The sequence below is a fragment of the Lactuca saligna genome, chromosome 8 (assembly GCF_052625555.1).
Source record: "Lactuca saligna cultivar CGN05327 chromosome 8, ASM5262555v1, whole genome shotgun sequence".
Classification (NCBI taxonomy): domain Eukaryota; kingdom Viridiplantae; phylum Streptophyta; class Magnoliopsida; order Asterales; family Asteraceae; genus Lactuca; species Lactuca saligna.
Genome location: NC_136424.1, coordinates 212,695,272 through 212,708,642, shown reverse-complemented (window position 1 = coordinate 212,708,642; position 13,371 = coordinate 212,695,272). Strand labels below are relative to the sequence as shown.

Genomic DNA, 13,371 nt, shown 5'->3' with positions numbered 1-13,371 from the left:
AACCAAATTTAAGACATTTTCTTTCATTCAAAACCACTAAGTTCATACATTTCATTTTCAAAATAGTTTAAACATCAGAGCATCCCCAGAACCATATCACATAAATCATAAAACATGAGGAGTGGTACGATCACGCCTTCGCCTTGCCACGATCTCCTGAAGTACCTGAAACATAACACTACAACTGTAAGCCCAAAAGCTTAGTGAGTTACCCCCAAAATACCAACCACAATCCCACACACATAACATAACATTTCATAAACAGAACAACCATGCATATCAAGTCTACAGCGTGACTGGTCCGCCTGCACCGGCCTTCAGTCCACCCGGTCAACTCTCTCTCTCTCCGAGTCTACATTATGACCGGTCTGCCCGCACCGGGCCTTCAATCCACCTGGTCCACTCTCTAAGTCTACAGTATGACTGGTCCACCTGCACCGGACCTTTAGTCTGTCTGGTCCACTCTCCGAGATTTAGCACGTCTGGTCCGCCCTCTTAGGGCCTTCAGCCTATCCGAACCGCTCGTCGGGCCTTTGGTCTAATCGGTCCGCCCTCGGTATGTTGTTCTACAGCACAAAGCAGGACCCGCCTCAACCCAACCCCAGTCCAACGACCATGTGCACATAAACATATAATCATATAGCAATTCACAATTAATCAACCGATCTAGCAGATCACATAACATAGCAACATCCTAACCAGGATACCGACCTAACCGGTCACTAACATAGCATCATCCTATATACCAGGATACCGACCTTAACCAGGTCTCTAACATATACCATCCTAACTACCAGGATGCAGACATAGCAGGCAATAACATAACAAACAACTACCCGGATTCCCATCCGATAAAGGGCCGGCCTTGGTGCCTTAGACCTTGTCGATATAGCAAGGATAACTCACCTCGCAACTGCCGAAATCCTACAAATCTCTGACCACTGACTCACCGGGACTCCCAACTATCACATGATAATCACCAAGATAGAGTCCAATCATGACTTTCTAGACCAAGGGCCCACAACACTCATTAAGTTCATCATCCTTTTATTGGACCAAGTCTCAAAATCAAATCCTCATGCAAAGCCCAATATTGGCCCAATTTACTAAATTGGGCCCACCTCACCAAATGGGCCTAGATCCAAGGTCCATAATAATTATTGAGTCCAAATTACTCCTTCCATGATGTTCGGTCACGGCCAAGCCCCCACTACCCCAATAAGAGCCAATCACTTAAGGCCCAAAATCAAAACCCACTAGAGGGCATACGTTGGGCGTACTCCTCTGGTACGTGGGTGTCACACCCCCAAACCAGAATGGCGGAAACATTCGGGGGTGGATGACTTCACGTAGTATCACAACAATTGAATATTGTAAAGAAAGTAACACAACCATCATATATATAAAAAGAAAACGTATATTGTTGCGTTATACATGTTAACAAAAGAATATTACAATATGATGATAAATGTTTAATGATAAAAACATCCTTTGTGTTCCTTCTCCCAAAAGCTGGTAGTTTACCTGTATCACTGATTCCCTGAGAAATACAAGTGGTTTTGAAAAGTGTCAACAATTAAGTTGGTGAGTTCATGAGTGTTTCGAGTTGAAAAGTATATCCCTTTTGGTAGTAAATTGGTAAACGAGGTTTTTAGAAAATCCAATATTTTCTTGTAAAATGAAAGAGTTTCCAAAGTTGGAATGTGTTAGTAACTTTTATAAACAAATGATAACAATAATTTTGTATGAAAATATAATGTAGGAAAACTGCGATGCACATATGAATCTCGTAAATCAATCTTGTTTTATACTTTTTATGTGAGTTTTATAACCATACTAATGACACTGACGGCCTGTAACAACATTCTTCAAGTGTTGCAGTGTTATGACATTTGTCACCCCAGACCTGCCGGTCTAACTATAGCTAGTAGTTTAGGTGCGGGATTGTCAATCCCGTATAGATCTATACACAAGTATCACGCTCTCCCTCCAAGAGATTATGGTATATAATACAGGACTTGAAATGCATACAAAAATGTACGTTGAAGTTAAATGTCTCACATTGACTAGTATAAATAGATTTACAATGAAATAACCTTACTTCTTTTGAAAGTGGTTCGTTTTTCAAATTGTATAAAATGTAGGATTGACTTGCTAACTATACCCATTATAGTTTTTCAGATAGTATGTTCCATTTCGTAGAAATAACTTAGTGATATAATCGCCCTTGTATACATAAGATGTTTGTATCGACATTCGAAGTTAGAAATTGCATTTATGTTTATAAAACGATACTTTTAACGTGTAATGTACTTGTATTTCCCCCCTAAAACATGAAAAAGAATTGAAAAGTAGGGGTATGAACTCACTCGTTAAGTTTGAAGAGAGAGGCTAGAGTTGAGCAGAGTTTCGATCGCGGATAGTTGCGTCGTCGGGCTCTTCGGAGATCTCTGCAACGTAAATCTTTCGTCGGGGGCTCGAGTGCGGAAACCAAGGCAATAAAATGGTCTCTGGAACAGGGAGAAATGCTGAGAAATTGTGAAGGTGTGCCAAAACTCGAGTTTAAGCCTTCTATTTATAGGCTGGAATTGCCTCGTACGCGGGGCGTAATTTTGGAGTACGCGGGGCGTACTCACGTACGCAGCGCGTACGTCGTTACGCTGGGCGTAAAATGCGTCATGGCTTACGACTCCTGGCTAGCTAGGCGTAGCTTGGGCGGGCCGATGGGACTCGACTCTGGGTCTAGTACGCGGGGCGTACTCCCAGAGTACGCGGGGCGTAATCCCTACTTCCAACTTCTAAATTCCGTAACTTTCGCGTACGAGCTCCGTTTTTCGCGTTCTTTATATCCACGCGTAGGTGAGATTATGCTCTACGACTTTCATTTAGACTCCGTCGGCTAGTTTTGACTTTATTTTTAATGATATAATTTTAATAGGCCGGGCCTCCTAAAGTTCGTTAAAATTTCATAGGTTCTTTATTCGACGTCGGTTTTCGTTTGTCTTTTGATTGTTTTATTACCACCGAGGAGATCTTCAACTTCCGTTTAGGTGGCGATAGCTAAATAACACTCGATCTTTAATCCGAGTTTTTAGCCCTCTACTACTGTTACGAAACTTTGAAAATTCGTAACTTCTTCATACGAGGTCCAATTTGGGCGATCTTTTTATGCACGCTCATCTTTTAACGAGATCTACGACTTTTGTTTAGATACTTTAAGGCTAAAATGTACTTTATTGAGATTCCACTTTTTACGTCAAATTATGTTTTAACGTCGTGTCGTTAATTATACGAGTGGTTATAATTTCTTCAATATAACTCGGTTTTGAGTGTTCTTTATGTTTTTGGAAACCTGGGCATGATATCTAATATTTGATGCATCCCAACTTAGATACCTGAACACTTTATTTTCGAGGTTAATTTCGTTGTTTTTAGCTTTCGAGTGTTTACAATGCTTTTGGGAAAAATAGGGTTGTCACAGTGGGGCGTACTCTGTCTCAGGTTGACTGGAAAACGGGTTGTTGACCCTATACGCTGGGTGTACAGCTTCCTACGCTAGGCGTACGCAAGTTCCACAAAAATCCTCATAAGTTCTTAATGGCTTAAGCTCTTAAGCCCAAACCTCAGATTCATCGACCAATTATGCCTAGGACTCATAAAATCTCGAATTTTATCACTTTGGACATCCAAAAAGTTCTTAATCCATTAAGACCTTTCTACTAATTGCATGGGACTTCATAAGCCATTGGGACCTCATTTTTATCGCTCAACACCCCCATCAAGAGTCTAAAAGGACAGATCATTTCGTCCAAAACACAACATACATCATCTTGGGACTTTTGGGACAAGAAATGGTTCTAAAATGCTAGAATGGGTAGATCTATGATATACAAGCATAAAGTTCCAAGCTTTTTACCTTCTAGAGCTTCAAAGACACAAACCAACTTCAGATCTACAAGCCAATCTTCTTCTCCAACTTCTTGGTGTAATGCCTTCACTTCCAAGAGCTCAAAATACCCACCTACTCACACTCTCACACAAGATCTACGGTTTGGGACGTTTCTGAAGGATGGAGGTTGAGAGTGGTGAGAGAAAATGAACCTTAAGGATGCTTAGATAGCTCTCAAACCGGGATATTAGGGTTTTCATCTTTTACGAGTACACCCAACGTACACAAGATTACGCCCAACATACTAGGGCGCGCCCTAGTACGCCCAGCGTACCCTTATGTACGCGCAACGTACTCCTCCTGGTCCTAATTTTACAAATTAGTCCCTCGTCTTTTCAAGACTTTACCCCATCCATTCCCATGGACTACAAATGACAAACTTGGGATGTTACAGAAACCTTCTCGAATGAAACCCATTGCCCACCAAAGACCAAAACGCCCTTACTCTTGATCTCGGAAATTCATAAATAAGCAAAGCACTTTTAGAACAGGGCGTTACAAGAAAATTGTAAATCAAGCAAGAAAAACAAAAAATTTATTTTATTCTTCACATCCAGGATTACGTCCTGGATCATTGGATACGATTTTTCATTTCAAATTATAAATTTCAAATTTCTTATTCTAATTACATTAAATTGATAACATTATAATAAAACTTCAATAAAATTAATACAAATTATAAGGTGGTATAATTTCATGTAATTATTTAAACCAGCAATTATAATTTTATATAACTAAAAAGCATCTTCTAATTAATAATTTATTTAAAATACTGTAATTGATTAATAATTCTGAATTTTTACAATAAAAGTTTAATTAATTAATTTTATAACCTTGTTTTCATAAGTTATAAACATGCTCCGAATAAAAGAGTAAAGTTTATTAGGGGAGAGTAAAATGGGAAATAAAAACTTATAGACAGTGAAACCTTAAACCCTGCTGACTCTCGATGGATCGAAGCCTACAACAAACCAAGAGTTTCTCCTTCGGCGATTGAAAGTAAGGATTCTCGGTCTATCCCTAATTCCTGCGAAATCAAGCATTTTGTGCTCTTTAATTTCCATGAATTTTATTCCTAGATCTATTTGCCTAATTCCTGCAAAGTCAAACATTGCGAGACCAAAGATTGTGAGCATCAGATTTTGTAGATTCAATCATCGTTGTTCAAACGTTGAATCTGTTGCTAGAATTCATTGTATGCATTCTTCTACTTGGATCTATGTAAGTATTTATAGTGTCTCTAAACCTACCTGTTATAGTATTCTTACTGAATTTATTCTTTTAATAGAATAACTTTATGTTGGGTAGCGTTTCTGTATTAAACGTAGTTTATGAATGAATCTTTGTTAAGTTGTAGGAATTTTTATAATTGTATATGGGGTTTCTCAATTTCATGGGAAATTTAGTTTCTTCATAACCCATTACCTTTTTAATTATGTATCAAGGATTTCATATTATATTTTATGACTAACCTTGCTCCTTAACCTCCCAACCATGTTGTTAAAGGTTTGTTATCTCAAATTCTTTCTGATTCATGGATAGGACGCTTAGGCCTTGTGGTATACATACCATGAAATGATTCGTGATCTAGTTGGCTACGAGCAAAGTTCGTACACATCACCCTGACATTCCGTGGTCGGGCGTGGTTGTTGTCTTTCGTGTTCCCGACGACGAATGGAAACGGAATCGACGATTGGCTATTGATTTTTTTACCATTGAACGGTCATTTGGCCTTTTTTTCAAACTCAATTCAATACACAAATAAATAAACCATTCTATTTTCACCAAAACACACATTCATTCTCTTACAACACATTCATTCTCTAAAACCACAAAACACATATACATGGATTCCACAAACCATATGGAATTTTTAAAAACTTTTGACTCGGATGACGATGTAGAATTCGTTGAGACATGCTTCAATGTTGTGCAACACGTTCACGACGAAGAAAGTTCGAATGTTGCTCGTACAAGGGCAGTCGTCAATCGTGATCGCCAAGCCGCACACGACTTATTGGTACGTGATTACTTTGCCGATAATTGTCTTTATAATGACAATTCGTTCAAACATCGTTTCCATCTGAATAAGGCTATATTTTTACGTAGTAGTAATGCTTTAGAATCTCGTTATGATTTTTTCAAACAAAAACCCGATACTAGAGGAAGAATGGGTTTTAGTAGTATACAAAAATGTGGGGCTGCTCTTAGGTATTTGGGATACGGTATAGCATTTGATGCATCTAACGACTACTTGAAAGTATCCGAGAGGACCGCAGTTGAATGTGTATATTGATTTTCTGCATGTGTGTATGAGGTTTTTCACGAAGAATATTTGTGCAAACCTACTCAACGTGATATTGAGAGATTATATTTGGCTCATGAAGAGAGGCATGGATTTTTAGGTATGCTTGGTAGTCTAGATTGTATGCATGTGGCTTGGGAAAAATATCCAAATGCATGGCATGGTCAGTTCACTCGAGGAGATATAGGTGAACCAACTATCATCGTAGAAGTTGTTGTATCTCAAGATTTGTGGATATGACATTCCTTTTTTGAAGTAGCTGGGTCTAACAACGATCTTAATGTTCTTGGCCAGCCTCCACATTTCAACGATATTTGGACTGGCAAAGCACCTGATATAACGTTCACGGTGAACGGGCACGCGTACAAATACGGTTACTACCTTGGTGATGGGATATACCCGAATTATTCTACATTGATGAAGGCATACTCGGTTCCTCGAAGTGAAAAGGCAAAGTTGTTTACAAAAAAACAGGAATCAGCGAGAAAGAGTATCGAGAGGGCATTTGGAGTGCTTAAGCAGACATGACATGTAGTGAAATATACTACACGACTCTAGGATAAAGAAAGAATTAAACGAATGGTCCTAGCATGTATTATACTGCATAATATGATTATTGAAGATGAAGGTCGAACGATTTGCACGTATGATCCGAACGACGTTGTCGTTCCAATTGAGGAGTTCGTACCTGGAACGAATGCGTTTTTAGAGCGAGTTATTGAAATTCATAACATTGAAATGTGTTTCAATCTTCGAGAAGATATCGCAGAACATTTGTACCAACGTAGCATGAACGACGGTTAGGTTTTTTATATGTATGTTTGTTTTTTTTTTTTAATTAATGTAATGTTTTTTTAAGTAGGTAATGTAGTTTGAAGTTGTAATTTTATTTTTATAATAAATGAAAAACTAGTTTAAAAAAATGAATGTTTTTTAATTATAAAAAATGTAATTATATTGTATTTTTGAATTAAAAAAATAAAAATAATGATGTAGAGTGGTAGGTATCCCATGTTAGTGGTATGAAAATATGATGCTGATATGACACCCACCACATATGTGATATGTGGTTGTTATAACGGATCGTCAAAGCTTGAAATTTGTGATCTAAAAAACCTATATTCTAAATCTAAATCCAGTGTAAAGACGGTGACTAGTAATCTAGAACAAGATATTTTTCATTCTACTTCATATATTAATATTAAAATAATAATATACTTTTTTATATATATATTTTATGTGGAAAAGGGTTTGTAAGCATTGGAGCATACCTTGGGCCAAGTTTGACCTGTTCAACAAATCTGACCGTTTCATCTTTTGTCAAGTTTTTATTTATATTTTTATTTTACTAGTTAGACCTGTTGGAATAAATCCAACCCATTTTCAAGTCAATGGGTATGGGTTTAATACTTGAATCGTTACTTCTAATAATATCTTAATTTCTTTTCCAAGAGTAAATTATTTTCTAAAAGATAAGATGAAATTTTGAAATTTAAATTGTAATTATCTTTTGTAGGTGAAATATCAAACTTACCAAGTCAAATAACACACAAATAAATAAATAAATAAATAAATAAATAAATAAACTTATTTTATTGTAGTTAGTTTCGTAAAGCATTAAACATCACAATCAAGTTTCTAATTTATAACACTATTATATATTTAAGATATTCAATTATTCATAAACAATCTTTTAATTCCTTGAAAATGGAAAGGCGTGTTTGGCACCCATTGTTTTGTATTCTCTCCATTGACTTCCATGTCAAAATAAGTTGTTCTTTAATTATGTTCCTCTAAGTGAACTAGTTGTTGGACCTAACAATCCATTTTTCCAATTCAATATTTCTAAAAACTAAGGGTTGATAATGGAGAATCATAAGGGTTTGGGGTTCCATCTCATTTTCATAACCATTTCTTTGGTTGCAACCACAAATACTTGTTTGGGTGTTGAAAATATTAGTGTCATTTGCTCTGAGCAAGAGCGAATTGCTCTTCTCAACTTCAAACAAAGCGTCCAAGATCCTTCCGGAATGTTGTCATCATGGGTTGGCAATAACTGTTGTACGTGGGAAAGAATCGGTTGTGATCATATCACTGGAAATGTAGAAAGTGTCCATCTTGAAGGAGACCACTCTTTTTTTTATGGCAACTCCTTCTTACTTGGTGATGAGGTAAATCCTTCTTTGGCTGAGTTGAGGCATCTCAAATACTTGGACTTGAGTGGGAATGATTTTGGAGGAAGCCGGATCCCTAACTTCATCGGATCCTTCAAACAGTTGGCCTACCTCAATCTCTCGTATGCTGGTTTTAATGGTATCATTCCTCCTCACGTGGGAAATCTTACTAATTTAAACGTTCTTGATCTCAGTTGGAATGAAGTGTTGATGGAAGATGATATGACATGGACTTTTGGCCTTTTGTCACTCGAGCATCTCAACATGAATTATTTGGATCTTAGTGGAGCACAAAATTGGGATATGATGCTTTACATGATTCCTTTGTTAAAAGAGTTAAGTTTGTCATCATGTAAACTTTCCAAGATTGATCATTCTCATTCTCTTAATTCGAGTAGAATAATTCCAAACATCAAACATCTAGATCTTAGCTTCAACTATTACCAAGGTCCACTCCCTGGATTTTTTCAAAACATGACCTCCCTCACATTTCTTGATCTTTCAACCTTTAATCTAAGTTTCACAGGTAGTTTTACAAACTTGCTAAACATGATTCCTTTTGTATCAGAGTTGCATTTGACATATTCTGGGTTCGACAAGATGTATTTATCTCCCCCTCATCTTAATTTAAGTACCCTTTCTAACATCCAACACCTGGATTTTAGCGGAAATTCAATTGAAGGCATATTTCCATCTTATTTAACAAACATGAGTTCCCTAAGAGTCCTTGACCTTTCAGGAAATTCGCTGACTTCATTGGTTTCTAACATGCCTAATCTTCTAGAGCTTGATCTATCGCACAACAGATTGATAGGTCCAATTCCTGAATCTGTGAAAAGATTAAGATCTTTACTAGTGTTAGATGTATCTGACAACATGTTAACAGGCCCCATTCCAACATTTGTTGGAAGCCTTGTAAAACTTGACCTTTCTTTGAATCAATTAAATGGTCCTATCCCTACATCTCTAGGGAGTCTTGTTTCATTACAAGAACTTTTGATGTCTTCCAATTTGTTAAATGGGACTATTCCGGTTTCTTTTGGTCAACTTTCCAAACTCCATTCTCTAGATCTCTCTTACAATTCTTTTGAAGGAGTAGTTTCCGAAGCTCATTTTGCTAACCTTTCGATGTTGAGGAACTTGGATACTTCTTATAACTCTAAGTTGACATTCAATGTTTCACGTGAGTGGATACCTCCATTCCAATTACTATCTCTCCATCTCAGTTCTTGCAATATCTTAAATGGGTTTCCTCAATGGCTTCAAAATCAAAGGAATCTTGAGGCATTAATGTTGTCAAATGCTACAATTTCGGGAACCCTGCCCACATGGTTACGGAAGATGCCCATCATTCCTCTCATGGATCTCTCTCACAATAAACTCAATGGACCTCTTACAAATCTTCCTAATGCGGGATATTCTGATGTGTCTACGAGAAGATTTACCTCAGGAATATTTCTTCAAAATAACCATTTCAATGACTCGCTTCCAATGTCATTATGTAGAAGGACATATTTGGAATTACTTGATCTTTCAAGAAATAGGTTAAGTGGGAAAATCCCCATGTGTCTTGCGAATCTTGAATGGTTGGGTACCATGATATTTAGCTCAAATCAGTTATCCGGTGTGTTTCCAAGTTCAATAGCTCTTAAGTGTTCAGTATTAATTCGGTTAAATTTGAATGACAATAAATTTACTGGTAAACTTCCTAGAGCTTTGGGGAATTTACAATCATTAGTGGTCTTAGATTTGGGTGATAATCAATTCTCTGGAAATATACCCGAATCGATAGGAGAAAATCTTACATCTTTGTTAGTTTTGAGATTGCACAAAAATAACCTAACCGGAAGTATTCCTCAGTCACTATGCAAAATTTCAAAACTTCATATTTTCGATGTTGCATACAACAACTTAACGGGAACAATCCCACATTGTCTTGGAGAGTTAAATGGCATGGTTAAGGGAAGTGCGGTACTGGTGGATACCATTGATGATATTGATGATGATCAAAATGTGATTCAGAGCACGAAAGGTGTTGATCTTGAATATACAACAACTTTGCAATTGGTTTACAACATGGACCTTTCAAGCAATAATTTTTTTGGAGAAATACCTATAGAGATAACTGCACTTTCTATGTTGATGAGTCTCAATTTGTCTAATAATCTTCTCAGTGGGGGTATTCCGGACAATATTGGAAAAATGACGAATTTAGAATCTCTAGATTTCTCAAATAATGAGTTGAGTGGAATGATCCCTCCAAGCATGGTTGCTTTGAACTTTTTGAGCCATTTGAATTTGTCAAACAACAATTTGTCCAGACGAATTCCAACAGGAAATCAGTTGCAGACACTTACTGATCCATCAATATATGCTGGGAACAAAGATCTTTGTGGGTTTCCATTGATAAAGAATTGCTCCAATCATGAGGAAGACCCAACAATAGTTTATAAGAAGCAGCCTACGAAGGTATGGTTGTTCTACGTGGACATAATGAGTGGTTTTGCAACAGGGTTTTTGGGTGTTATTGGAGTTTTGTTTTTCAAGAAGAAATGGAGACGGAAGCTTTTCATGTTTGTTGAGGAAACCATGGACAAGATTTACGTTGTAGTTGTGGTAAGAGTTGCCAAGATGAAGAGAGGAAGAGAAACAATATAGATTCTCTTGAAAGCAAATAATTCTTTAATATATGTTATCAATGACTATTTTGCTTATTTAATACTGGTGTTCTGCTTATTCATAAGACTGGATTTTATGTGTATGACATTTGTGTCTTATATGAATTTTATATGCGTATGGTATTTGTAATATGGATGTTTAAATGTGCCAATATTGAAAAGTAAGAAGCTGGTAATCGACTCATTATCTATTTCTTCATTACTCATTTTAATGTGATGAATGAAGAAGCGTATAACAACCTCCTAAATTGCTTTGTTATGAAGTTGTGATGTAAATATTACTATTTTGACCCAAACCCGTTTTGACGAATTTCACAACCACCCATTTAAGTTACATGTGAATTCTTTTAGCTTCTATATACTCACTTAGTCATTTCAAATCGAATATAGAAGCATGGATTTTCAGTGTTTTTTTTTTTTTCTTTCTAAATTTTGTTCTTGGAAAAAAGTTGATCATCTTCCAAAGAAAAGTATTCCCAGCCTTTAGTTTAGTCATATACAAGAAACTTCATTCAATTTCTATGTATTATAAATTGCACAAAATTCAAGCTCAATATTCTTTGTTCTAATTTTGGGCATCCATATAACCTTCATAGTCCATGATATATATTTATTTAGAGTTGCAAATTTTGAAAAGAATAAAATGAAGACATGGATTGATAGTGTGACAGTTTAGCCTGTGGACTTGAATGTTATAGTTTGATTAATGTGGTCCACTTTAGCCATTTCTTTAGAGTCCCATTAACAGAATAAGATTACTATGGAATTGAATTCTGCAGAAATTGGAATCCAATTCCGTTCTACTCCAACTTTGGAGTAAATTTATAACTGAATCACTTCCCTTGGAATTCACATAATCCATGACTGACAGGATTTCAACTTTCCAGATAGAATTCAATTCCAATACTCCCTCACCCTTTTAAAAGACTGAAATACCCTGCCATCTGACACTTTTCATCTACAGCCTTTTAAGTAAGAATCAGGTAGACAACTAATAACATTTTCTAGATTTCTGGTTGCATGAAAAGTCGGAACCTTTGAGTGTTCCTTTTTTTTTTCTCATTTTTCTTCTTGATTTTTTTATCATTATTTTCTTTCATCTTGTGATTCGCCTTTGTTACTTGACCGTTTGATATAGATATCGAATGGGATTTTCTCTGGTTCTTGAATATTTAATATTTACATTTTTTTATCAAGCTTGTTTTCTTTGAATGATGACATGACATACGTGTAAGAACAAGATCGAGGGTCGTTTTTACCCTTTCGAGGGATGTGAAAAAAATCTCCAACAATTGTCTAGATTAATTTAAAAAAATAAATAGATATAAATATAAAAGTCAAAATATTTAAGATCTTTGGATCTATAAAAAAATAAGAAAATTAATGAAATTATTATAATTGAGATGTTTTTTATTTTTTAAATTTAACCAAATAATTTAAATAAAAAAAGAAACTAATGAGCTTTAATTTTAGGATTTTTGAAATTAAAAGGTAAATTTATTAATGGAATTGATATTCATTTATTACTACATTTATTATTATTGTTACATTATAATAGTAAAATAGAAAATTCATAAAATGACATGTAGAAAAAAAATTAATTCAAAATAACCACAATATATGACATTTGGCAAATTGAGAGCGTGACAAATGACAAAAAAAAAACTTTCATTTATTAGAAACGATTTAAAGGTCAAGGTAACAATCTTTTTGTTTTTTTTTTCATAAAGCACCATTTATAATTTGATATAACGAATTACCATCAAAAGGTACCCAATTAAAGCTTTTTATCACAAAATATACTTGTTTTTATGGTTTTAATGGTATTTTATAAACCTATATATGATATTTTTTAAAATAATGTTGTTCTACTAAAAAGAAAAAAGAACATAATTTTTTATTTCATTTATGGCATTAATTCTATTTTATCTACCACATGTGTATTATAATATTTTTTGTAAAATACTCTACTATAATAAATAAAAAGATTTCTTATATTTGTGACTTTCTAAGGTTAAAAGGAATGGTAATACTCTTAGCACTCTACCACGTCAGATTTTGTTAAACCACGTAAGCATTTATTATCAAACATTAGCTCCTTGTAAAAGACAGGGAGTGATTTGTAAAACAATTTAATTAGAATTGAGTTTGGAAAAAAAAAAAAAAAAAAAGGAAAAATGACAAACAAATTAAGCCAACCAATTAAAGCCCACCCTCCCTCCTTCTCTCTCTTCTCGTTACCAAACTAGCGACACCAAGCTTAGC

At 35.4% G+C, this 13,371-nt stretch overlaps 2 protein-coding genes across 2 annotated transcripts; both read left to right on the top strand.

Moving 5' to 3' along the window:
• The first annotated feature begins 5,795 nt into the window (after positions 1-5,795).
• On the top strand, positions 5,796-6,782 carry LOC145010474 (uncharacterized). Its single transcript, XM_078969012.1, has 2 exons — positions 5,796-6,234; positions 6,514-6,782. The coding sequence occupies exons 1-2, from the start codon at positions 5,796-5,798 to the stop codon at positions 6,780-6,782; spliced, it is 708 nt and encodes a 235-aa protein (XP_078825138.1).
• A 1,239-nt stretch (positions 6,783-8,021) lies between these two features.
• LOC145008323 (uncharacterized) lies at positions 8,022-11,211 on the top strand. The gene has a single exon (XM_078966940.1). The coding sequence runs from the start codon at positions 8,120-8,122 to the stop codon at positions 11,084-11,086; it is 2,967 nt and encodes a 988-aa protein (XP_078823066.1). The 5' UTR covers positions 8,022-8,119; the 3' UTR covers positions 11,087-11,211.
• The last annotated feature ends 2,160 nt before the right edge of the window (positions 11,212-13,371 follow it).

What these genes read in the sequence shown, in the direction of transcription:
- LOC145008323 (XM_078966940.1), top strand. Translation starts at nt 8,120, where the DNA reads ATGGAGAATCATAAGGGTTTGGGGTTCCATCTCATTTTCATAACCATT.
- LOC145010474 (XM_078969012.1), top strand. Translation starts at nt 5,796, where the DNA reads ATGGATTCCACAAACCATATGGAATTTTTAAAAACTTTTGACTCGGAT. An exon ending in CGAGAGGACCGCAGTTGAAT is followed by an intron (nt 6,235 to 6,513) that starts GTGTATATTGAT and finishes TTTTTGAAGTAG; the next exon opens with CTGGGTCTAACAACGATCTT.